General features: G+C 38.8%; 1 protein-coding gene across 1 annotated transcript in view; it reads left to right on the top strand.

Moving 5' to 3' along the window:
* The first annotated feature begins 2658 nt into the window (after positions 1-2658).
* nkd (NKD inhibitor of WNT signaling pathway naked cuticle) overlaps positions 2659-27923 on the top strand; it is a 38983-nt gene continuing 13718 nt past the window's right edge. The window contains exon 1 of the mRNA XM_077432322.1: positions 2659-5136. Within this exon, the coding sequence (XP_077288448.1) occupies positions 5013-5136 (124 nt within the window). The 5' untranslated portion in view covers positions 2659-5012. The remainder of the gene's footprint in view (positions 5137-27923) is intronic.

Here is a 27923-nt window from a genome sequence, read left to right on the forward strand (position 1 = left end):
CAGGAGCGGGGGGAGAGCTTGTATCCATCAAATTGGAGAACGTCTAACATCGTTACCAAAACTCGTCTACCTATGTATGTACCATTTTCTCGCAGCTCAAAGTTTTGGAACATCGGCGAAATCGAGCCGGAGATGAAATTTTTCGGGTTGAGGGCGTCGGCTGGGGCAAATTGGTCTTGCTGGTCCGTAGTATGTAGTAGAATTTGATGGTGTTACCTGATCTTTGATTGTAGGTTGTGGGCTCGTCGAGCGAGCACACTCTGATTGAGCAATACCTCGAATGGGTGAAGTTCGTTGAACCGCAACTCTACTCTACTTCGAGCTCCGTGGAGCCTTCCTCCTCTCCTCGTCGCCTCTTTATCTTCTTATTTCACCTTTTATTGCTCTCTATTATTTTATATCTTGACATTTTTGTTTGTGCGGTTCAAATCTTGTGATCAATTTTTGACCCACTTCTACGCAGTCGATTTTCTGCCTAAAAACTATTTGAATCGAGCGAGAGAAAATAAATAGAATGGCTTATATATAGGACACGTGGTATCTGTTCTCTTAGTTAACATATTAATTAATCAACATTCAGGTGCTTGCATTGAGAATGTGTTCGAGTATGTCTGGGAATAAAAATGAAACTTTATGTTTATAATCACTTTTCGTGGAATTGAGTGAGACAAAATCGATAAGCTTGGACAAAATTTTGATTCATCCGAATGTTGGCATGGGACAATGCCATGAGTCAGTCTTCTCCTTGTCGGTGAGCCATTCTTTTTTTTTCCTCCGTCCGATCAAACAAAAATTTGATTGACTCGTATCAAGTGTCCGCTGGTTGAACAAGCTTAACCATTTTTATTAGAAATTTTATATCTTTGTGGGAGGATATTTTTTTGTGGAAACCGCAAAGTGTACTTTATCTATTGACTTTGGCTCAACTTAGATATTTGAAGACAATTTTTAAGTGTTTTACCAAATTTTTTTTACTTTATTTGTTGTTGTCGATCATTCTTGACTTTTTATCATACATACCTACCTATCTTGGAAGCTACCTACTTAGAAACCGTATTTTATATACAGGCTAATGTTTTTTGAGAATTAGAATAGGTAAAAACTATTTTGTGTACATTTATACAAGTAAGATGAATTTTGAATATTTACGTTTTGTGTTCTGTACGCAGAAAAATATATAAAATTTGGTAGCTAGATTTGAACGGGACTATCCACGTTGTTTAATGCATTACTATTAACTAAAACAACAAAAATAGAATATTGAAATTCTATAGAACACTGTTGATTTTTCCCAGAAAAAAATGTTAACTCCCAAATATATTTTGTTTTGTTGTTTGTCTTGCTTTGAAAGATATTTGTAAAAATCTTTTATACTACGAAACAAATTTTTGAATAGTATCACCTTTTTATTGCTGAAAAAATGATTAAAAGAAATAGTTAAAATTCATATACACTCAATTTTTAAAAATTTTGCTCCTCTTTAATGACGCCTCTTTAATAGGGCTGCTAGGCGTTTCGCTATTCCGGGTTTGTCCCGGTTTCAAGCCTCTCGTCCCAGCGTCCCGAAGGGACCTTTCGGGACAGCCAAATGTCCCGGTTTTCGATAGCTGCTTATTGACCTTTCATCCTTCAGAAATACCAATCTCCCGCAGTTATAAAACTGAAAAAAATGCACGAATCTTAATCTCACCGTAGATCCACATCCATTGTTAAAAAAGCGAGATTGAGAAAATCAATTTTTTTTCAATCTTGCAATCTGTAATTAATTTCATTTAATATTAAATAATAATGAATTGATTGTTATTAGTAATAACAATCAATTCATTATTAATAACTAAATAAACTGGAAAAAAAGAAAGGAAATACAAGTTTATAAAAGGAAGGATTTTAAATGTAATTTGTTAAGTTTACGCTTTTTACAAAGATTTTTTATCATTCATGTAATATCGGTGCTTGCAGGGGGGGGGGGGGGGGGTACAATTAAAATGTCCCAGTTTGGATATCAATAAATAGAGCCAAGGTGTCGTTCATTTTTCAATTGTTGTAAATGCTTTATAAAGATGGTTCGGCAAACCTTTAACAATGCATTTACAACATTTGAACAATAAACGGCACCTTGGTTATCCGGGCTCTATCAATATATCTTGCAGCCCTACCCTGCAAGCAACTATCCAAAAAAAAAAAAAAACATTTTGTTTACAAAGTATACATCAGTCATCAGTAAAGCCCGGACCCTGAGAGGGCTGTATATTGTTCAAATGTTGTAAATGCATTGTTAAAGTTTTGCCGAACCTTTTTTACAAAGGATTTACAACAATTGAACAATAAACAATAACAAAAACAATTTGAACAATACACGGCTCCCTCAGGCTCCGGTGACTAGTCATCAGTAGTCACCGGAGCCTGAGGGGGCCGTGTATTGTTCAAAGGTTGTAAATGCATTGTTAAAGGTTTGCCGAACAATGAATAGCACTGTGACTATCCTACCTCTAGTCATCAGAAGTCACCGGAGCCTGAGGGGGCCGTGTATTGTTCAAAGGTTGTAAATGCATTGTTAAAGGTTTGCCGAACAATGGATAGCACTGTGACTATCCTACCTATAGTCATCAGTCATCACTCTTTTTTTTATTTTATTTTTTTTTTATTTTATTTAAATAGGCACACATACAGAATAAAATATAAAAAGAAAGTTGTATAATGAGACAAAAAATAATAATAAACATAAATAAAAATATAATATTCCATTTACAGTGAGCACCACATGGTGATATAAAAAAGTAAAATTACAAAAACATCAAGATTTTAAAAAAAAGAAAAGAAACAGATAAAGAAAAAGATACAGATAAAGTAAAAAAGAAAAAGAAAGACTATAAGGGTGAAGAAGCAAATCAACCACATATTATTTTCTTCACCTTTGTCCTAAAAATACTAAAAGAGTCTCTAAAGAGGTCAGGACAATCATCTAAGCTATCGTAAATACGGCATATACGAACGATTGCACTATTGAAAGAGGTGTTGCTTTGACAAATAGGTGGATAAAAAAGATTTGTGCATCTGGTGAATCGGGCATTAACGTTAAAATTAATCTCGCTTAAAACAGACGTGTCAAGAATACCATTAGCAATCTTATATAAAATTAACAAATCAGAAACCCTTCTACGCTGAGACAAACTTGCAATATGGAAAAAAGAAAGTCTGTCATTATAAGATGGTAACAGTTTTTTAAGACCAGTCTTATAGGATAAATGGCGCAGAAAACGCTTCTGGATTGTTTCTAAGTGCTCAATGTGAGTTTGGTAATAGGGAGACCATATGATTGAGGCATACTCCATATTACTACGAACTAAACTGTAATAGAGTAGAATCAGAGTATGGGGATTCTTAAAGGGCTTCGCAACTCGGCAAATAAATCCCAATAGTTTATAAGATTTAGTAACAATATGATTAATATGTTCATTAAATGATAGTTTGGAATCTATAAGTATACCTAAGTCTCTGGCACAATTTTTTGCTGTAAGATCTACGTTATTAATATTGTAAGTAAAGTCAATTAGGTTACGATTTCTGGAAAGTGTCATTGAGAAGCATTTAGAAATATTGAGATGCATAAGGTTTACATTACACCATTCAGATATTATATCAATGTCGGATTGTAATTTTAAGCAATCCGACTCACTATTGATAGGATGGAAAACCTTAAGATCATCGGCATAAAGTAAGCATTGACACTTCAGTAGGGGGATTAGGTCATTAATAAAAATAATAACCTTGAGGAACTCCTGAAAGGATTGTTTTAGGGGCAGATGAGAAACCCTTAATTGTAACCAATTGACCTCTCAAATTAAGATAAGAAGTTAACCATCTAAGTAAATTTCCATGAATTCCAAATTTAGATAATTTACGAATTAGCAAACCGTGATTAACCTTGTCAAAAGCCTTTTGAAAGTCTGTATATATAACATCTACTTGTGTACGAGTATTAAGATATTTATAAATTGTGGTAGTGAATTCAATAAGATTAGAAACGGTTGATTTTTTTTTAACAAATCCATGTTGTTCCTGTGCAATTTTAGGCACTACATGAGAATAAATATGATTATAAGTTAAACATTCAAAAATTTTAGCAAAACAGGATAAGATACTTATTGGTCTATAGTTATTACAAAGTGATTTATCGCCAGACTTGAAAATAGGTACAATATTGGCTAGTTTCCATTTAGAAGGGAATACACCAGCAGATAAAGAATTGTTAAAAATTATAAATAAGGGTTCTACAAGTTCCAAATAACAAGTTTTAATAAAGTATGGAGGTATGCCGTCAGGTCCAGCACCCTTATTTACATCTAAATTTAATAGGACATAAGTAATCTCCTTTTCTTCAACATATATTTTATCAAGGCATACTCTTTATTGAATTCAGTGAATAATAAAAATCACATGACTTTTTTTTTGTAACAACGCAAATAAAACAAAACACATGAAATAAGTGCGTACGCTCGTCGGTGTGTGTGTGTGTGTGTGTGTGCGTATGTGATGCCGGCATGTTGTGCACATGTTTAGGGCTGTAGCGGGGTGGAGGGGTTTGGTGGGGGGGGTGTAGCGGAGTGGAGAGGGGGAAGGGAGACGGGGATAGAGGGGTAGGGGGACTCCTGACTGAGACGAGACGAGAAGTGAGACGGACGGAGTAGAGTGGAGTGGAGTGGAGTGGAGTGGGGTGTGAGCGGTGAGCGGTGAGCGGTGAGCGGTGGGTTGTGAGCAGTGAGCGGCGGCAAACAGCAAACGCACAGTCGGTCTGCGTTGTCCGGCGAGAGCGCACGCGTGCTTCGGTGCGTGCGTCGCTCGGTGTGTTGTGTTTTCTCGTCTTGACACTAGTCAGTAGTCGGCAGTCAGTAGTCGCTAGTCGCTAGTGCGGTGCGGTCGCTATGTTGTGTCAGTGACAGTGACGGCCGGGGAGTAGTGACCCGTGACTCGTGACTCGTGACTCGTGACCCGTGACCCGTGACCCGTGACGTATGACGTGGTATTCGCCTCTGGGGGGCGAAACGGGCGGACTGCGCGCGCCGCCCCGCCCCATGGCCGCGCACCTGCTGCGCTGGTGGAGGGCCAGATTCAACACCAATCTCAAGCACTTCTCAGGTAAACCTCTCCCCACACCCCACACCCCACACCCCACACCCCACACCCCACACACTTGGCCCAAACCTCTCGCCGCGCACACACACACTCTGCCCCAAACTTTTTTTACTTTACTTTATTATTATTTCGCGGTCCAGGAAGTCAGTGTTGTTAGTGTGATTTGTATGCACGATGCGCGCCGGAAACCGGACACTCTTTGGCCGAAAGCCGACTGCCTGACTGCGACTGGTCGACCGGAATTTATACGAAAAGAAAAACAAAATAATATATACATATCTATATAAATGCAACTAAATGCACCTTCGTTGCGTAACCCCACTCTTCTTCTCGACTGTCACGCTTCTGTCAAAATACATTTGTGATTCCCCCCCCCCCCCTTCTTTTGTTTACTCGCCGTGATTAGATATTCAAATGTTTGAGCGATGCGTTTGAAAACTTTCCATTTTAAACCTTTCCTGTATAAGAACTTATTTTATTATTTAACATATTAGCCACAGTGACGTTACAGAGTGGTCTTAACGCGGTAATTGGATCATTAGTCACATTGCGATCGCCCAAAAGACAATTTTTGCGATGAAAACGCGAATATTGTTCGCGAATGAAGTTCTCGTTAGTATGATGGACTTTTCGGCTGCCAGATGTTCCGTTATAGATGTTTTAGTTACTTTTGGGCGAGCGCTTTGTGACCAATAATCACCGAACGCGTCACTGTGGCCAGTCACGCAATCATAACTAAACTACTTGTTATATTTTGATGGAAAAATCATTGACATTTATAATTAATAATTAACCACGGGCGTTGCACTACAACCACTCAACCAGTTCAGCACAGCTTATATTATATTCCACCATAGTGTTGTTCCCGATGATATATCATCGCATGGGTGTGGGCATATTATGTTATTAATGAAATTAATTGTGTCGTCAGTCATATGCTCGATCCCCACGCGGTCGAATTTTTCTCTGCCAAGTGGAATCATTAGTAGCGATCAGTACATTTATAAGTTTTTTCTTTTGTTATTGTATTCGTATAATATATACGTTTTGGCAGTGGTTTAGCTGTGACGTACATATGTATGTCGAATCGAAACGACTATTATAATACGGCGAGCGTTATCTCAGATGGAATGGCGATATATGATTATGAAATCTTCCCGGTTGTTTATACAAAATGGGCCGAAGTTTGGATTATCATTAGAAACGACCGAATTTAATGTTCTCGGTGGTTGCCTCCAAATATTTTGCTTTGATGTATTGCGTCACGTTAAAAAATCGTGTCTGAATTTATTTTTATCTCATTAAGGTTTTCGTACAAAAAAAATCCTCTCAAATGGCCAAATAATTGCCCCCTTTCTTTTTACTCTGTTCCTTTTTTTAAAGGCAGCAGGAAATCACTGCAAAAGTGGCTTCTCAGAACCAAGACAAAAAAAACATCGAATTTGATCATTGAATTTACTATGTATAGATATTTGAATACATCTTTCGATACGTACGAATGTTTTATTGATAAATTTTGACGTGCTGCGTATTTCAATTCTGCATCTCTAATGTAATTTAGCTGAAATCGTAAGTTTGTAAGTGTGTGTAGGAGGTTTGATACGATCTGCGATGGAATCTTTGGATGGAAACGGACGAAGAAAATGTTTGAAGGGTGGTTTGTGTCAAATGTGGGCAATTAGAGTTGTGCGAGCGTGCGAGTGTGAGTGCGCGTGTGCGTGCGTGAGATGCGGTGGTATGTTAGGAGCGTTCTCGCGAGGCGTCTCTCTCTCGCGGCCGACATTTTGTCTCGCTGCGTCTCGCTCTCTCCGGCTGGCGGCTCGCCTTTGGCGTTTTGTTTGTCGGCGGACAAAAGTGCCGTTCAGATTGCCTGCCGCGGCTCTGTGGTCCACGGATTCACTCGACCCGCTCCACTCTATCCGATCAAATTCTGTGCCCGATTCTGAATGCAACGGAATCATCTGTCTGAAGCAAACAAAGTTATATCCTATATAAATTTAGAGCTTCAATGAGAAAACATTGGAATACGAACAAGCTCTTAGCCACTTAATCGCCATAAACGCACCGGTGCGCACTCATTTGGTTTCTTCGCAGTAGTGGCATCTAAAAATATCCTGTGATACTAATGAAATTGAAAGAAGGCGATATGTTTCGTTAGTCAAGAGCGGTGGCCGTCACTGGAAGGAAAGCGACATGATGGAAAAAATAATTTCGATCGTTTCGATTCGATAAAAAGATCTTTACCATGTGCCAGGGTTTACATTAAGATGAAAGAGATAGATAACCCCGACCTACGTTAACGACGAGTCGACGAATCCATTTTATTTTTTTTACATTTTTCGACTTTTACACTTTCCTTGCAGTGACCCGGACCCATTCAAGAGGTCAAGGGTTGGCACTAAACACAACAAAATATCCTAATCGGTTTCTACAAACGCGTGGCGATTAAGTGGTTAAGTGATGAGAAGCTTCGTGCGATTGTTTTGACAATCGCCAAAATGCAACGAATGACAAAATGGATGTGCCAAATATAGGATGATCAGTGATTATCCTATATTTGGTACAGTGATCATTGATCACTTCTGTACACGGGTTTGTACAATTCGCTTGCGTGAGATATTAACGCTGTTTTTGAAGAAGTTTTATTATCTCGGGTGCTCTTCTGTATGAGGTAACTGCTGAAGGGATATGACTCAATATGAGTTAGTGTTTCAATAAAATAAGAGGCATCGTGGAGGATGAGGGAGTAGTGATGATGAACATTGGCAGCTGCGCGGGCGCACGCACACCGCGGCGCGTCCGAGCCGGAGCAAGGTGCGGGGGGTGAGGAGGCGGAGGGGAGGGGGGAGCCGCCAGAGGAGCGGGCATTTGTTTTGGTGGCCGACATCAAAGGTGAAGCCGCCGCACTGGCCAATTGTACACCGGACCTCACCTCCCCTCTCCGTCCCTCGTTCTTTATTGGGCAGCAGCGGGCACCTCATGGAACTGCTACCTCAAGCCTCACCTCGCCTCGCCTCGCCGTGCACGTTTTCATCTGCGGAGGTGATTAGGTACCTCGCGTCGAGACGGGAGTTTGGCGGTGGTCATTACCTCGTCGATATCCACTATCTAGCTTCGTCGAATGCGTCCATGCTGCTTCGGGGAATTCGATTCCCAATTCACTTTTCTGCTATGTAAGTGAGTTGTACATATCTTGAAGGTTGCTACATGGAACAAGGACTTCGTATTCTTCCATAAGCATTTTCACAGCCTTCAATTTAGAGACTCCCCTCATTTCCGTCTTCTTTCAATTTTTCTCTGTATTTAAATTGCACAAGCCTCTCCAACATACATACATATTTATTTATTTATTTATTTATTTATTTAAAAAAATCAATACCACAGAGACTTGACAGGTTGCCCCAAAGCGTCAATGTGATTTTAATACAAATAATAAAAATCATAAAAATTACAAAAAAAACATCATAAAAAAAATAATAAAAATCATAAATAAAAAAAAACATAAGAAAATAATAAAAATCATAAATAAAAAAAAAACATCATAAAAAAATAATAAAAATCAAGTAAAAAATATGTACACAAAATAAAAACAAAGAAATAAGATTGAAAAATTTATATCGTGCTATTTAGGATGTGTTCCACCAACTCAACATAACTGGCATCGAATAGGTCCAAGTAATGTGCCAGTAAGTTAAGGAGTCGAACAGCTCTCGAGAGGGGGGAGTTCATGAGCACGTTTGATTTAGCCCTAATTGGTAAAAATATATCATGTTTTCTTAAAACTCTACGATTTTCCGGGGCCCAGAATTTTAGTTTCTCCAGGATAGTGGGATTGTGAATCTCTCCTCTAAGTAATTTTACGAAATGTTTCCCAAGAAATAAATCTCTTCTCTTTGCCAGGGAGTTGAAACCCAAAGATCCCAAGACAAAGGCACTAGGGAACAGATATGGATAAAATCCAAATGTCTTCAGATATAAAAATCTAAGGAATTTCCTTTGGACTCGTTCCAACATTAGAGAGTAACGAAGTTGATAGGGAGACCATATAATGGAGCCAAACTCGAGCACACTGCGAACTAATGTACAATATAAGAGACGAATGGCAGTGAGCCCTAGTTCGGACGAATTACGGATTACGAATCCAAGGATTTTTGTTGCCCTATCACAGATATTCTCAATGTGAATGTTGAAACTCCAACTATTTTCGAAGACTATTCCCAGATCAGATATAAATAATTCTCTCTGAAGAAGAGAATCATGAAATTTATACGGATATTTAATAGGAGAACGAGAACGAGAGTAAGAAATGACCCGACACTTTAGGATATTGATATTATATTACTTCAATTCTTCCATACCTACCAAGAGCTACCTATGCACATTCATTGTTCATCTTGCGTCTTTTTCACACTTCGTCTAATCTCATTGTCGTTCCAATCTCTTCGCTCGGTCCTACCTTAGCTTTTTACTACTCGTTCGCACTTTGTCTCCTCATTACACTGAGCATACAACATTCCACACTTTTTTTTCGTTATTCTACATATTATATTCCAGTATATTGTATCATGGTGCGTACTCACCGGGCCAACGAAGGCAAGTTTATAAATGATGGCTATACCACTCGTTGGGACAGTGGGGTACAAAATATCGAAATAACTAGCGTTTTATTAAACGAACGTGTGGTATAGCCATCGACAAATACCCTTCGCTTGCCTTCGTTGGCCCGGTGTGTTCGCATCATCAGACGCCAATATTTTAGTATATCAAATTTAGTATTCCTATAACCGTTATTTTAGAAAACATACAGCAAATCCGCCTCCATCTGATAATCGATCACACGGTTCAACCAGCCGATATTTCGATTTGTTGCCATTTCACTATGAGAGTACTTGTGTGACAGAATGATTAATATTCTGGGTATTTAAAATGAAACATCAATACCTGCTTCAAAAGTTCCATCTTTTTCAATGTATCTTGTCGGTTTTTATTACTTCCTAGCTCATCTCCTTCGTACAGTCTCGATTCAATTTCGAGTGCGGTTGATTGTCGGTGCTCAAATAAGAGTACCGCTAGTCCTTGACTCGTTTCATATATAGCTAATAACAACAAACTTTCCGTCATTGATCGAGACACATGGTAAAACAGAGAGGATAGTGCGTCTGCTGCGAAGCCAAGGTTGACAGCGATCAGCTGGCGCCGGAGTTGGGGCACTCCACGGGCTCCCCTCCAACATTCCACTGCTGCACAGTCCACAGTTTCTCCGCGTTTGAGAAGCACTTTCACTCGTCGTGGGCGATTGTGACGCAGGTCTCCGTGGTGGTGTTCCCCCCCTGGTCGGGAAGAGGTTGTCGACACACTTGTCCGTCTTCTAGCACCAGCAGCTCATCTCGACAGCTGCCGTCGACAGAAATACTTTGATGTTGACGCTCGTCTATATATACCCAAGACGACGTTGGATCTTCCCTCTTCAAATACTGGAGCAGCTCATTGTTGTGAACGCCAATCCAATTTTTGCACCGTAATGTATTTTTTTGGTCTAACGAGCTCTTAATTATCTATGTCCGACTGCCGCTCCCTACATTATTTGGGAGCGCCGACTGGCTCCAGTAATTTTGTCGCTAAGCTTTCAAAGATCTTCCTATTTTCCTTTATATATGTATGTAGAAAGTGTCTCAATGGAACCCCAATATGTAAGCATTCTCACAAGCTTCAACCAAACTGTAATAACTAAAGGGCGGATGGGAAGCGTGCTTTTTCCAGGAATCAGGGCATTTTGGGTCTATTTACAAAGCTAGGGTGCAAAAAATAAGGTTCTTCATAAAATTGGACAAAGCACAGCGAACAATTAACAATGAACGGCACGCTTCCGATCACTAGACTACGGATACAGAACGTGCTTTTTCCAGGAATCGGGGCGGTTTGGCTCTATTTACAAAGCTAGAGTAGAAAAAAAGGTTCGGCGAACCTTTAACAAAGCATTTACAACAATTGAACAATAAACGGCGCGCTGTGGGTCCGGCCACTACAGTAATCAGTGATTACTAATCACTAGTCTTAGACGGTGGAGCATGCTTTTTTCAGGAATGAGGGCGTTTTGGGGCTATTTTCCAGGAAACAGGGCAAACTACAAAGCTAGAGAGCAAAAAAAAGGTTCATCATAAAAATGAACAATGGTGCAAAGTTCGCGCCGGCCTATGCTAATCACCCTCCATTTCCTTTATTCGTATTTCGAGTGTGGCCTAATATCTCCCACAGATTTAGGTCACATCCTACTAAGATGTGTTTGCGCGCTGTTGGCGACCCGACTTCGTTATACGACACAAGATCAAAAAGTATTTTTTGGCATAGATATAGAGTTTTTGATTAATATTATGCCATATTTACCAGAATGTATATACAGACCAATAGCATTGTAAATAGGCAACAAATTATAGTAATTAGTTATAAACTTAATTTTAAAATAAAAATTGATCAGTAAATAAATAAAATAAATTAAAATAAAATCAGCAAATAAACTTGATCAGTAACTTATTCTAAATGATCAGTAGAATATAATAAATTATTCAATTTTGTTGATACTGATAAAGGATTTTCCATCCTATAGGTTGGATGATAGCGCGTCGCCCCGTTACTGTCCATTCCCACTCTCCCGGGGTCCACACATCGCAATATCTTTTATTTTAAGTTTTATTTCATCTATATTTTCACAAAAAAAAACATCTTAACAGCCAACACTTATTTAACGATTAGGTTAAGTTAGGGTTGGCCCTATTCATTTAAGATTATATTGTTAGGATCGGTATTAACCAGTCTCACTGTCATAGTGCCATAACAGGAGCCATAATGCAATATGGCAACACTGACGATTTTCTGGCTGTCAAAATGAAACTTATCATCTTATAATAATCATAGACCATTTAATTTTAATAACTGATCATTTAGTTTAATAACTGTATATAACAACCGATCCCAGCGTATTGATCATTTAGAATACTCACTGATAATTTCGAAATATTTACTGACAATTTAGTAATTTTGTTGATCAAAGCTGAATGAATTAATGATCAATTAAATTCACGCCTTGTAAATATTAATGATTCTGGTAATTTTTTTAAATGTTTAATTTAAAAAAACCTTTAAATTACTTAATATCATAAAACAACCTGTATGCGAATTGACATCGGCTTGTTTCTTATCTCAACCCATTTGCTAAGTATTTCTCACCATGGAAACGCAACTTATTTTCAAATACGATTTTCAGTCCCAAAATTATTATAAATGTTTCCAAAAACCTAAAAGCTTAATGCTTACGAAACCTTAAATCCAAATTTTGATCTTGGAACCTATGTAATGTACATACAATATGTATCTACACGAATATACACCGTCGTAGGTTCCTTTATTACATCTTCATCTCCTTCGATAGACTTGGCAATTTGCTTTGGATTTCATGTTATTCGATGTTGCTCAAGTTTCCAACTCAATTAATCGCACTGTCGAGATATATGTACATACATAAGTAGTTCATCGAGATATTTATCTCCAGTAACAAGTATCGATATAATCAAATTGTTATCGCTCACACAAATTGTAAAAGCGTGTCAGTTCCTATCGCCGATGAGGAGTTCAAGCAACGCGACTCTACAAGGTCGCTTTTCAATTGACGTGTGTGCGAAATTGTGAACCGCGCGACAACAGGATGAGTAATCTCATTGAATGAATATGCAACGCTATTCAATGACGCGCGGCAGTTTTTGTCGTCGCCGTTCTCGGCTAAATTTTATGTTTGCCCAAAACTGGCCGTGTGATCATGTGCCGCATTATGCCGGCTATAAATGTGCATAATTTTATGAAAATCGCTCTGCGCGTTTTTGTGTTACGTGCGTAATAAACGAGGCAATTCCCGGTGACACCCGGCGAGTTACATTCAAACTGATATTAGTCATGTAAAATTCAATCACTTTTCATATGTACATGTACATACTTTAAAGTAGCTTTCAATTAAAATTCCACAATATGTTCTATATATGATCCGTTATGTTTGAAAGTGGGATACTAAGTCCACTTTTCTTAATTTCGAGAAAGTTTAACTTTAGAATTATAGTGTTTTTTGGAACTGAAAATTGGACTTCCGCCACTCAAATATAACTGATCATATAATGCTGGGTGAAAGTCAATCAAATTTTCTTCAATTTTTATCTCCCTGCTCTACACATTTTCATTACCTGCTTTTTTTTGCACTCGCTTGGATACAATTTTAGTATTTCTTACATTCGAAGTCAACATGAGGAATGATTATAAGAAAAAAAATCTACATTGGCTTACATGGCCAACAGTATGGCTCAGTGGTTGCGTTTATGTTTAGGTTACCGGGTTCGATCCCGTGCAAATCTTTAATGCTGCTGGTCAGACTTGGATGTTTGTGACTCTAGGTCGATCGTTTCCTATCAGAGCTAGCCAATTTATCTGATTTCATTGTTGGAAACGGTTCCTCCATTATTGGCAAAATCCATCCTACACGCCTTCACAAATATCTGAATTTGATTTATGTACAATATGTAAAAATTTATATACAAGTCTAAATCCATAGATGTCATAGGATCCATTTTTGTTACTGGTAACCCATTTGACATTTGATTTGCTGGCGGACCTCGATTGGGCCGTGCGAGCCCTTTTAGAGAGGAGCACTCTTTTTTTTTATTTGCAGGGCGAAATGTTTTAGAGATGGTCATTTGCATATTATGTCGTGATAAATACCTAATGTGTCTGGAAATAGGGCTATTTTGCGGGCTGATAATTGGTACCCTTAAAAAACTTATAAATTATCCCATGCACGCAATTCCTAGAATTAAGCTTCGCATAATTACATGACAGATCTAATGCCGTGTGAATCAATAGTCTTTAGGAGACCAAACATCCGTAGAGAAGAAGGGGGAAGAAACCATCTGCAGAGCTTCGAAGCAGCTCAGCTCAGAGCTCAGCTTCCAATCGTATCGAATTTCTTCCGTAGCTTGGCGCATTTTACGATGCAAGTCATTAAAGGGCACACGGGCTCATAAAGTTTTATGACTTTCCGTGCAGCTAATCTTATTTGGCGCCAGATTTTTTTCGCCGCGAACTATGTACCACTTGTTTGCGCTACACTCGACGCTGTCAAGACTTGTAATGGATCGATCACACCGGGCGTGCTCGCAGTGTAATACGCCCGATTTTTGATAAGCACTGATTCGGCTCTGTGTCGGGCCGGTCCCATTGATGATGCTCTCGTTATCTGCGAGCACTTTGTAAACAAGCATTACTCACTTTACATACATACCCACTTTATGTACATCGCCATGTGCTCGAGGCAAATATTTGAACGCGCGCTTCAATGTGTGCGCGCGCGCGTGTGTGTGATAAATTTTCCACGATATATACACAATCGTTGTTTTTGTTATTGTTGTGTCGTTGTTTTTAATTGTGGTCGTGCGAATTCAAAACACGGAATGGTGAATGAAATCGTAACTGTTCTCGGAACTGTGCGAATCTCAGTGACGACGCGCTCGCTGTTATTCTGAAGATAAGCTCGCTCGCTGCTCATTGATGTTAAATTTGACGTAAATAAAACATGTCAACTGCTACATAATATATGTATGTACATACATATAAGACGGTTTTTATTTTATGACTTGTAACCAGGTGCACGCATTCGTGCACTTTCTTCTGTGCGAACAGAGACTTGCTATGCGCATTGTCAAATGACAATAAGCCTTTCGTATATTATATTTATTTATTTATAGCAAACTAGCTTTATTACCAGGCTTCGCTCGGTATTTGTAATATAAACCGCTTAAACATGACTAATCTAATAGTAAACATTTTATTAAATTTATTTGAATACTATTTTTTTTTATTATTAAACTGACTGTCACGAACAAACAAACATATATAGTAATTCTCTTATAAAAAAATATATGTACACCACCGGGGTCTGCCCTCGGCGCCTACGCCCCCGGGAACTTTGAATCGGAAAAAAGCGAATTATACAGCGAATCGGAAAAGTATATACATACATACATACGAACAAACAAACTTTAGTATTTTATATGTAAGATTGCTAATGTATATATATAACAAAAGTAACAACTAAAATTATAACTATTCTATAATAATATATAATTTCGAAAGAGAGTTTGTAAGTTTGTAACTATAGTTGGTTGGAAATCGAAAACATTCGTTTCGATTGGTTGAATTTTTTTTTTCGATTCGAATAAATCTAATAAAAAAAACAAATGAATATTTACTATTAGATTCGCCATGTTTAAGCTGTTTATATTACAAACAATGAGCGAAGCCGGGTAAAACAACTAGTATAACATGATTAGTAACTATAACAATGCATTTACTAACTTACTAGTTGTTTTACCCGATTTCGCTCAGTATTTGTAATATAAACAGCTTAAACATGGCGACCCCCTGGAGCGTTTGGTAAAATTGTGTTTTTGTATTTATCCTTGCTGTGATCAATAACAGTATATCCCATATTTGAAGAAATGTAGGAGAAGTCGTCAACGTGCCACGTTCCGTGCTGTGTGTTTTTGCCCTAGGCGTCACATTTACAATATGGCAAAGTATGAAAACGATCGGATAAGAGGCAATTTTTTTTCTTAATAGTAATCGTAAGTGAAACATAAAAGAGATATGTATGTAAAAAAAATGACAGTGATCGATAACGGTGTTATCCCATATTTGTAATCGATCACTGTCAAGCAAGGATACAATTTTACCGAAAATGGTCCAAAAGGTCGTTTTGGTATAGATCAGTAATACTACCATACAATTTCAACGACATAATATGTAGATCGAATGTGTCGTTTTGAAAGGAATGTCCCATGCACGCCACATTTTTTCTAAATGTTTAAAACTATCTAAAAAAAACCACGTAAAACCACAAAACTTAATAAATATTAAAGCATTATTGAATTCCAAAGCATTTTTATCAATCAATCAATAAGACAAATTATTTATTGTTCCGTTTTTAGATAGTTGCATAAGTTGCTCTATCTACATATGGTGTTTCCATCTCATGTATAGAAACACACTGTATTAATGATAAAGATCCCATTATAATGGCGTTTTTTTTTTGTTTGCTTCATTTACTGAGTTGGAGAAAGTGGCTGATAATTTTCGTCGAGACTAGTTGGTTCCTCAAAAACAATAGTGTGTGTATACAAATATATTGTTGGATATGATCCAACCAGTTTACCAGAATCCCCTGTGTGACATTGGAATCCAATCGTTGGATGTCAGCCAATGAATGGTTCTCGTGATTGCGTTAAATTTTTCCTGAGGTTTTCATTCATGAAAACTTTATTTATAGTCGACTCCATTTGTTAGTTGTTATTGTTTTTGATGGTTTTGTGGAGCTGATGATAGTAAATATAATAAAAAAACTCATTTGCGATAAATATTTCCAAAGCTTACGTTCATATGCTTTATTTTAACAATTTGAATAACTTTCGAACTTTTTGCACTAAGATCACTTTTAGTCGGATCTGGTTAATTGTAACAAGTGGAACTTACCCATTACAGTCATCATGATCTGATTATAATTTTAATTTATATTTATGTCGATTTGGAGCAATCATGGCTCTAGTAAAAATTAAATATTTATAAAATAACTCTGAAGCATCATTTTTTACAAGATTTTTACTAGTTTCACTTGTGCAACACTGAATGGTATGGGACGTCACGTGTTTCCCACTGTGCACGTGCAGAATGCATGTGTTTGGGAGGTCGCACGTGTATACATATCCATATGCAACCGATTCTACATTCCTTCAAATATGGGATTCACCGTTATCGATCACTGTCAAGCAAGGATAAAATATTACCGAAATCACTCCAGGGGGTGATTTTTGGAAATGTGTACCTTGATTATGGGCGTTTTTCCTTATGTATTAAATAAAACACGTACAGTGTGTTTTTACTAGCCTCTTCTTACTTCGCTTTCGATTTTTACGTCTGACGAAATTTGGGTTCTTATCCGATCGTTTTCAAACTTTGCCATTTTGCTCGGTTTGGTCATCAATATATGTGGAAATCAAGTCCGCCATTACGATGGTGAAAAATAATAATAATGGACACGTTTGAAAATACTCCATTATCATTTTTGTTGACGTCTATTTGTTTATCCACGTTGCCGCATTTGTCCACACCAGTCTTCAGCGGACGAATGCGCCGAAACGGGTTCCTTTTGTCAACCTTTTTTTGCTCTCTAGAGAGCAAAAACAATAGGAATTGACAAAATAAACCCACGCGCCTCGTCCACACTGTTCCGATCGTTTCTTCCCTTTTTGCCACACTCTCGCTATGTCAGATTTTAATTGTTTAAACGCCTATAACTTTTTTTTTTTTTCACTATATTTTATTATTTCGCTCTAAGCGTTCCCTTCCTACAACTTTTCCGACCGCTTTGTAACTTCGCATTTTTTTGAGGTTTGGCCCCCGATAGAGATTTTAATTGTCAAGTCGATTGTGACATAATCGTAATTAACATGTTTTAAGATTCGAAAAATTCAGTAAGACTTTTTGCTTAATGCCCGTAGTCTTGTTTGTTTGACTTTCCGCCACCCACTCGTTTTATTAGATTTTAATTTTACTAAACGCTTACTCTTGTTTTTGTTGCTTCTATGTATGTATATAACCAATACGTCAACAACGTCTTATTGACATTGCGACCTTCTTTCGGAAGCCTGTTGCACAAACACTTGTTGCCCCCATGTGTACTGCCGGGTGGCAAAGAGTGGGTATGAGGGCTAATCTTTCACGCATATTCCGATAACGTATTTGAGAAATTGGCGTTTCTGATCCAGTACACGACGTTGGCGCCGAACTGTACCTTTTATATAATATAGTATTGGAGTTGCGTTTGGCGAACGCAACATCCATACTAAGTGGTTATTGGCGCCATCGATTACCGTTGGATCATGAGAATTCCCCGACGCGAAACTCACTACTGCCATTATTTCCGCGAAATGGCGACCATAAATACATTTTTCCGACGAATCAGCTGGTCAATTGATCCCTCCGACTGTCGGCCAACAACTGAGGCAATCATCGTTTATTTTAGGCACGGTCGCATCTGTAAACAAACATTGCCACAAGTGACCCCGATCGTTTTTTTTTTTACCCCCGTCTTCTGTACTATCTGGCTCCTTATTTCTGTTTAATTACGCTCGATATATTTTACGATTGTTAATTCAAAGTTCAGATTACTCACTTGCGCTCGTGAATAGTTGTTCTCCATATCTAATCAAGGGTTCCGTTAGTGCTTGTTTGCTTATTTCTGAGACTGTCGAGTTGTCCAAACCATCGTTCCACTAGAGAAACACTCTTTCTAGGATGCTTTCGTATGGTAAACCAAAGAAAATGATTTTTTAATTAGACCACTTACAGATAGTTAACCTATCTTCTTTACAAACTTTTTTTATTATTAAAAGCCTCTTCTATACTTCACTTAGCTCTTTCGTATGACAACATTTTGGGTTTGATATCCTACATTCTTCCGATCGTTATGAAGCTTTTCCATTTTGCGTGGTTTGGTCATTTTTCTACTCAAATCTAGTCATTTGGTAAGAGATTCAAGTTTCAAGTACTGTACCATAACTTGTGTGTACTTCCTAAACAACCTTGTCCTCTATGCTCGGGGTTTTCCCGTTCATTAGTAGATAAAAGTAACTAAGCTGTCTCTTTTTGTCAAGGTTTTTATTAGTATGACAAACTTCCTATTACAATTGGTCTGACAAACTTCCTACACTATTCTGATCGCTTTGAAACTTTGCCATTTTGCGAGGTTTGGCCGCCGATAGAGATTTCAATTGGGTCCGCCAACTTGATGGTGAAATGTAATCGTAATGAAGAATCCAAAAAATTTTGAGAAGGTGATAGCTCACCACTGCCAATAGCCAGTAGCCTTGTTTGTTTGACTCCCCCCCCCCTCGTTTTGTCAGTTTTTAATTGTTTAAACGCCTATAACTATGATTTACACACTATCTTATAAAAATTACATTATAGGCTCTCATATATTTTTTCTTTACTAATATGTTAATATAATATGTTCGACATATTATATTCACTTGCACTTTTGCTTTACTTATACCTAAAAACAGGTGACTTTCTCAACTGTGCTTGCAAATGAGCCTGGCATGAAACTTCACATGCAAAGAGTCCAAAAATATATTAGAAACAACTTATTTTAAACAGTCATTGTTTGCTTCTAGTATGATTGGAGAGTGACTAGTCATAATGTTTACTACCGTTGATCTATTCCGAGTATAAATTTTGATAGATGTGACGGTCAACTTTCGTGTTTGTCGGCATACATATGTAGAACTATCAAATATGATAAATTTTCGAATGGCTCGGAGCCCGGGGGTCACAGGACCCCCATTCGAAAACGCCGGGCAAATGTTTTCACTAGTCGAGGAACGAAAATGCACAGCTAAGCTGGGCAACGCCGGCTAATACGTACTAAAAAACAAAACCAGAGGAGCATTTTACACGTGGAAACATTCAACCGATCAGAACTGTTGTTGATCATTATACAGATATGGCCGTCGGCGATCACGCGACGTCATAAAACCCAATAGCAACACACATAAATAAACACACGTTCGTTTCGAATTGCGTACACACACACACACACACACACACACACACACACACACACACACACACACAATCGAGCACCCACTCTAAAAGTCTCGGAACGTAAGTAAGTATCGGGGTTTCTGCCCCTTTTGTCTCTTTGATGTGTCGAGATCAAAGGAGCCGCGCCGCCATTTTGTGTGTAGGTACTCGCGTTGCATAATGGCGGCATGCGTGCACTTTTTATTGAATGGGATGCGCGCGTCCTTGCCGAAATTGTCGTCGGTTGCATGTGCATAATTTCATTGCGTGGGCGCATCAAAGGATAAGGCCGAACCCTTCTGATGCCGCGCAACATGCTATGTGTACCTGCGCATCTGTATGCACATATACAGTTCCATACAGTCTCTCCTCCTCTCTCCTACCAACGCGGTAAGGTTAGGTTAGGTCTGTCTCGCTCGGATGCGCGGGAGATCCGACCGCGTTCTGCTGCCAGGTGTCTGCAAACTATGCAGTGTTGAGATTTTGTTTGATTTCATTTTGAAGGTCTGGGTGCAAGGAGGGCAAATTTGGGTCGCCAGACATTTTGAGTTACATAAGACTAAAATAATCATTTTTTTTTCATATAATGCCATAACAGGTCTTCCCAATCGACACTACAATGTACATAGGTGTACAGATATTAATTACAAACCACAAGCATGTGTATGTTTGTAACAATCAACAAATTTTCGAAAGAAGGGTGGGGGATGCCGGTTTTATTTGATCTGGATTTAATGACCATCTAAATATTGCCAGCAGTGTTCGAATTTTTCGGTTTCTTCGAGCATTTTAACCCACAACCTGTCTACAAAAGTTGTAGCAAACCCCTAAATAACTACCGCCGAGGATTTCGAGTTTTGTAAAGGTGTGTTTATTTTTCCAAAACTAGTTCCATATTCTTCATTGTTGTTAAAATGTAATGCTCACAATCTAAATGCCAAACCACAATCTAAAATTCTCAGCAGTTATGGATTTCCATCGAGAAATTCTGCTATGGTTATAAATAAAGAGCGGATCAACATTGTTCGTCGTGCTTGGTTCATTTTTATGATTTTTTATGCTCTCTAGCTTTGTAGTTTGCCCTGTTTTCTGGGAAATAGACCCAAAACGCCCTGTTTCCTGGAAAAAGCACGCTTCCGGTCCCACCTCTAGTTATACATGTAGAAATTCCGGTGTAAACCAGTCATATTGACACGGATTACACGACCCATGTTCAATGCATTTTTTTTTATTGCTACCTGGAAAGGCTTAGCGGGTAGTATTCTTGTTTATTTTTATATACTCAAAAAACAACGCCCATCGGCGTTTTCAGTTCCGTTTGCAAAAAGTTGGTCAACATTCAAAGGGTTAACTAATCCCCAATATGTCGGTAAAATAAAATTAAACTACCTGAAGATTGGAAGTGGTTCAAAATCGGATTACAAATTTTCGACGGACAGAAACAGTTACTTGCTGAGCAACAGCTACATCTTGTGAATTGCTAGAAACTCTTGCTTTGCCTAGGGCCTGACCGCACCGTGCGACTTGCGCGCGATTCGGTTGAGGGCGACCAGACCAATGCATGCAGGTAGATGGGACATGCTACACCCGTCAACTTGTTTGTCGCACACATTTCCATACATTTTTTCGTGTCGCGCAACTAGTCGGCCGACAAAGTTGCACGGTGCTCTGTTCGTTCGTACATAGATCCAAACTGGTCTAGTGGAGCGATGTCTTGGGTACCGAATGGCTCTCGTCTTTGGGCGTTGAGAGTCCCTGGTTCTGCGTCAGATTGTTGAACCTGGTTGCGGTGTTGCCGGATGACCGCGGCCTTGGTCCGGCGGCTGCATCACAACACAAGATGCACTTTTACACGGCGTCTTCCGCGTAACCAGGCAGCTGCTGCACTCGGATCCATCCCCACCGCCGCCACGTCGACGACTCAAACCGGAAGTGACCATCGAGACAAAACCGAATGTTGTGCAGCACACACATACACCTATTATTTGTCGGGCCTTGCGTGGGTGGAGAAGGAGAAGCAACAGATCTCCTTTGTCGCGGCGGCCGCCTCTTTGATGTGCGCACGCTATACTGCCCCCTCCGACAGTCCACGCTAATTACACACCAACGTGTAACCGCTTCTAGACTTCTTTTATCTTCTATCGGACTTTTGTTCCTCTTGTTTTATTTTTTTTGTGCTCAATCCTTCTTTTTATTTCAAATATATGTATTTCGCCTAAGCGGTTTCGAACGCTTGCCCACACGCTCACATCCAGGAGAAAGTCTCTGCGTTTCAGCATCGCCAGTCTCTAAGCTCGCCGCTTATTAGATATTTTTATCATCATCATAATTCAAAACCGTTCGCTTCGCTCGATACGTGACATTGCGTCATGTCGTATTTACCAAACGTGATAACGATTTTTTTCTCTTGGAAGGAGACTCGCATTTAGAAGTGTCCACTTCTCAATACATGCGAAACTATTGCGCATTGTTTTATAAATAATTATGGGATCTCTGATAAGTAGACTTGGGCGTTGGATTGGTGCTCGTCAAATAACAATAGACCTCTCCATTACCGTACAAAGCAAGAGAGCAAAAAAAACATGGTTGATAATGGTGCACCATCTTTTAACCATAAAGCATCGTCCAAACGTCGTCCTTTACTGATTAGTTATCAGTAGTCACCGAACCCAGAAGGTGCCGCGTATTGTTCAAAGGTTGTAAATGCATTGTTTAAGTTTTGCCGAACCTTTTTTACAAAGGATTTACAACAATGGAACAATGGATAGCACTGTGACTATCCTACCTCTAGTTATCAGTAAAGGACGACGTTCAGTGATAACGGTGATAAGTAGAGATAGGACCGGAAGCGTGCCGTTCATTGTTCAATTTTTCGCTGAAGAACCTTTATTTTGCACTCTAACTTTTGTAAATAGACCCAAAACGCCCTGATTTCTGGAAAAAGCACGCTTCCAATCCGCCCTTTGGTGATAAGTAAGCTTCGGCGCGGCCCTGCGCACCATCGTTCATTTTTATGGTGAACCCTTTTTTTTGCTCTCTAGCTTTGTAGTTTGCCCTCTTTCCTGGAAAAAAGCCCCAAAACTAGCAATTTTTGTCCAAAAAGCACGCTCCCGCACCTATCTCTAGTGATCTATCTCAATTGTGCAATCGTGCAAATCTAGAAAGTTCAAAAAAAAGATTGACAATCCCTCTTTCCTGGGAAATAGCACTCGAGCGCCTATCCTTAGTGATCTTAGTGAAGTAAGTTTCCGGAGCTTATTTTGCAGTTTGGTTTCACCAATTCGCGTTAAATGAACTCTCTGTTTCTATACTTGAATCCTCCCATTTAGTACACTAACAATTTTGTATTGACTTCACTTCACACAAATATTCAATAGAATGGCCTGTCGCATTCTCTTGTTTTTAAATCAAAGCAATAATAAAAATGCATAATAGACCAATCTTCTTTTTCGATCCTCTTATTCGATATTCATTGGATTTAGGGTTCCACGCCTTTCATCATATTCTTCCAGAAGGACCTGCTACCCGTTGCACGAACTTGAATCCAACTGGTTGATCTTTTATTATTTAACTTTCGTTGCTGGAACAATTGTCCCTATTAATAATTATTTGATGGTTGTACCTTCTGCTCGCACAGTTATTTATTGAATGGCTCCTATTCCAAGAGATATCCGACTTCTCAATGAAATCGTTGCTTGTGGGCCTGAATCTGATATTTTTCACCTTAGTGAGACTCAAGCTTCCAGATGATGGAATAACTTTTTGTGTCTGGTGCTTTTTTTATTCGGCCCAAACGTGGACATTTTTTTCGACCATAGCCAAAAGGATGTAAACGCAACTTGAGGTCATCTTAGATTCGGTCGCCGTATCGATCATCGGTTTTAATGCTTCGAAAAGTCGAGCCATTCGCATCGATCAATCGGTCACGCGTCGTTTCACATCCGCAAATCGAATCTCGACGATATTTCCAAATGACTCTAAACACTATTTGAATTTTTATCGCACATTGAAAATTTGCGCATTATCGTTTTCGTATGCGAGAATTTTAATGGTGCAGATTTTAACGGGCGACAGCCGTCACGAATAATTTATAATTGTTAATGACACTTTGAAATCGTTTCATTCTGGGTATACATATAATGCTTGCTCCTTACTCGGTATTTACGAGCCGAAGTTTACTCCAAGGAGATTATCGTTAGCGCGTTATCTAAATACTGTGAGAAATTCTTCCGAGCATTGGATTAAAAAAAACTTTCGGTTTAAACCATGAATGGTGACATTGTCGCGGTCTATCGCACACTTGGGTATGCTAACTTTAGGATGTTTGTGGTATTCCAGAACTCAACCGCAACTATGTATTTCTGTTTTTATCTGACTTAGATAAGACCACCGTGACGTATCCTCCCACTTAGTGCACTTTAAAATAAACACGATTTTGTATTGATTTCAAATACAGGCACTGATTTGTGCGAAGGGCATTACTCTTTTTTTTAATCAAAGCAATAAAAAAATCACATGCATAATAGACCAATCTTCTCTTTCGATCCTCTTATTCGATATTGGATCTAGAGTTCAACGCCTTTTATCATATTTTTCCAGAAGAACCTACTATGTACTTGTTGCAGGAACTTGCTCCTACTATAAATCCAGCTGTTTGATCTTTTGAACCTAACTAACAATTGCAGAAACAATAAAACCTAACCTTTCAGCTAACTGATATAAGTGGTTTTAAATCAAACTTCAATTGCAGAGACAATAAATCCAATAAAAGAGGAAGACCGATTGTCGAGGTCAATAATGTAGATACAATGATTTTTGGGGCACATTATTGATAAAAATTAAGCTAAACTGTACAAATTATTGCATCTCTGTTGTAATATTGTTGTAGTTTTGGATAGATCTTCAAACTCCCTTTATTTATTTATTTTATTTCAATTTCATTGTGGCATTACAGCAGTCATTAATGCGCCACAATGGTCGAAAAAATAGAGAGATGAGAAAAATAAAAATAGAAACATATGTATATATGTACATACATAATCATAAAAAACAGATACAGTAAAAATATCTAATAATAAAATACAGAGTAGGAAATGTCTTGCACTTATAGCCAGCATATCAATATATAAGAACCAGCTGCAGATACAACCCTGCGAAGCCCAAATGGAATAGAGAAGATCAAAATTCCCTCATACATCACATTCAATTATGAAAATAATGATGAGCGCAGGTTACCAGACAGATTATTCAACTCTAGCTCAGAGATTCAAGTCTTTGATCTCATTCTTCTGCCTCTTCAGCCAGTAGCATAGCTCGGTCGTTAAAGCTTCTGCTTAGCGTCGAGAGGCGCTGGTTCGATCCCATGAGCTGACCTCGATTGAAAAGTATATCTGTAGTGCTGCTGGTCAGACGTGGATTTGTGAATCCAGTTTGATCGTTTCTTATCAGAGTTTTCCAATTTTCTTTGATTTCATTGTTGAAACGGTTCCCGGTAAAATTGGCTAAATATCCTTCCTACCTACTATGTCACCACTATTTGAGATTGATACAATAAAATTTATGTACAATTCATAGATGTCTCGTTAATTTGCGAGTTTTTCAACGACTTGTAATTCAGCGATTGGCCAGGAAGGCGCATTGGGGCTACCTGTAAGGCCTTTCTGGTACATATGTAAAAAATAATTAAATATCCTACATATGACGGGCTGAAAACCAGACTGGTACAAGTGACATTTTTTAAAAAAACTGGTTTAAGTGCTAAAATAATAGCATTTCATATTTTTTTTGTCAATTGTACCAGTCTAGTTTCCATCTCTTATTGCTGCCGGTATTTGCTTTCAATCTGAATCCTTTCGCAGAGCAGAGCTCAGCTGCTTCCAAAAAGTTTTGCATCAACTTTGAACATTTGAACGAAGCAAGACCCACTATTGTAGTGAGTGGGATGGATTTTACTATTTCTGATCTTAAATTTGAATTTGTCAGTTGTCGGTGCAGAGCAGCCCCCAGTTGGTTTTCGCCCACGCGGCTCACATCTCCCCCGTGGCCCTTCCGAGAAATGGCCCACTGTCTCACTCTAGCGCGCCTACCTCAAACAAGCTTGCATCCCTCTCGTTATCCGTTTGGCATTTGTACTCGTTTTTTTCCCCCTGTGTTGTGCCGTAAACTGTTATACAATAACACAACCTTCGAAAGAGACCAGACTTCTCGGAAAAGACATTATCCCGCGCAGGGGACAAAAAGTCCCCGGCGTAGTAGGAATAGTACCCGAGTTCACTTGCAACTGTCGAAAATTGTTTTCGGGGATTATTGCGGTGCATTCTTGTATCTGGCGTGAGATTTATCGTGCACCCATATATACGTGCGCACACAAGTATATGTGCGGTAAGCTGTTGTGGCGGCCTCTCTTCCCAGTGGTACAGAGGCGCCGCGAATAAAAACCAGTTGGCGGCAGCTCACGCGGGATCAAACGCCAGCCGACACACTACGCCGGATACATTCTTGCCCCAGGTGTACACTGCCTCTCAATCTGTTTCGATATTGTTCTCAAACTGTCCAGGTCCAACCACATTGGCTCTTCTAAATCGCCACCTGTAATTGAAGTTTCAAAAGTTGGTTAATTTAGGTTAGGATTCAAAAGTTTTTTGAAACGTAGCATGTGCTACTAGTGATGAAAGGTCCTTGGTTAGACCTTGATTGAAAAGAATCATACGTTGTATGGGGTTTGGTGCAAACGATCGACAAGCGCCAGACAGACTGAATCACAGATTAACTGGATGGCTGCTTTAAACGCAATTCTCGACTTCACGAATGATAGATTGCACATCAGATGACGAGTAACCTTTCCATGTGCACAGATGCAATTATTAAAATTGAATTGGATCTTTCTGGCGGGTTTAATAAGGAAAAATTCGGAACTAAAGTATCAGAAGCACAGAACGTATACAGGGTAGGTATGTCGGGACTTCGGGTAGATTTCGCTTAGTGTAAGTGCGAGCAGTGCGCACGCATAAGGTACACGTGTCGTTAATCTGTCTGGTTCAGTCTGTCTGGCGCTTGTCGATCGTTTGCACCGCATCGATATTATATGTATAATAATAATTTTGATTAAATAAAAATGTATACAAAATTCAAAACTTACAGCTGTTAATTCATCATCTCCAAATTCCCTGATGATAGTAGTAGTTTTACCATCACCTTTTTGTGTTTGGGTCAATTTGTTACCTTCAATAGAACAAACAGCCTTCACCTGGAAATCAAAAAATTAAGAAATAAATATGTAAAGCATAACTAAGGTACTTAAATTTCTCATATTTATTATAACTAAGTTATATACGAGTTTAATAACTAAAGTATCAGAAGCACAGAACGTATACGGGGTAGGTGTATGTCGGGACTTCGGGTAGATTTCGCTTAGTGTAAGTGCGAGCAGTGCGCACGCATAAGGTACAGGTGTCGTTAATCTGTGGTTCAGTCTGTGTGCCGCTTGTCGATCGTTTATACCGCATCGGTTGTATGATTTCTGTATTTCTGCGGGGCTGCTGCTCCAAGTCTACCGTTTCCCATTAGGTTTTACCAATTTATCTGATTTAATTGTGGTAACCAGGGGCGTTATTTCAGCTTTACCCAGGGGGGGCAAAATTTTTGACCAGTAAGGAATTACTTTCTATGGGGGGGGGGGGGGGGGTGTATTATATTAAATCCATACTGTCCAAAAAGACCGTTGTATTTGATGATATGTAATTTAGTATAACTAATTATATGTAAACCTGATTAGGATCTGTCGGCACCCGAAATGACATTCGACTTTTGGCCGAAATACCACGCTATTTCACATTAATTTTCAGTCATTATATTATATAACCTACGAGTTAAGTAAAAATATAGAAGAGAGATAAAGAGAGCTCATAATCCAAATTTTATAAAATATAGAGTGAAAAAAGAAAAAGTTATAGGCGCTTAAAGATTAAAATCTGACATAGTGAGAGGGTGGCGAAAAGGGAAAAAACAATGGATAAATACTAATAGACGTCACCGAGAACGATGGAGTATTTTCAAAGGATTATTTTTCACCATCGTAATGACGGATTTGATTTCCACTTGTATTGATGACCAAACCGAGC

The sequence above is a fragment of the Arctopsyche grandis genome, chromosome 6 (assembly GCF_051622035.1).
Source record: "Arctopsyche grandis isolate Sample6627 chromosome 6, ASM5162203v2, whole genome shotgun sequence".
Taxonomy (NCBI): Eukaryota; Metazoa; Arthropoda; class Insecta; order Trichoptera; family Hydropsychidae; genus Arctopsyche; species Arctopsyche grandis.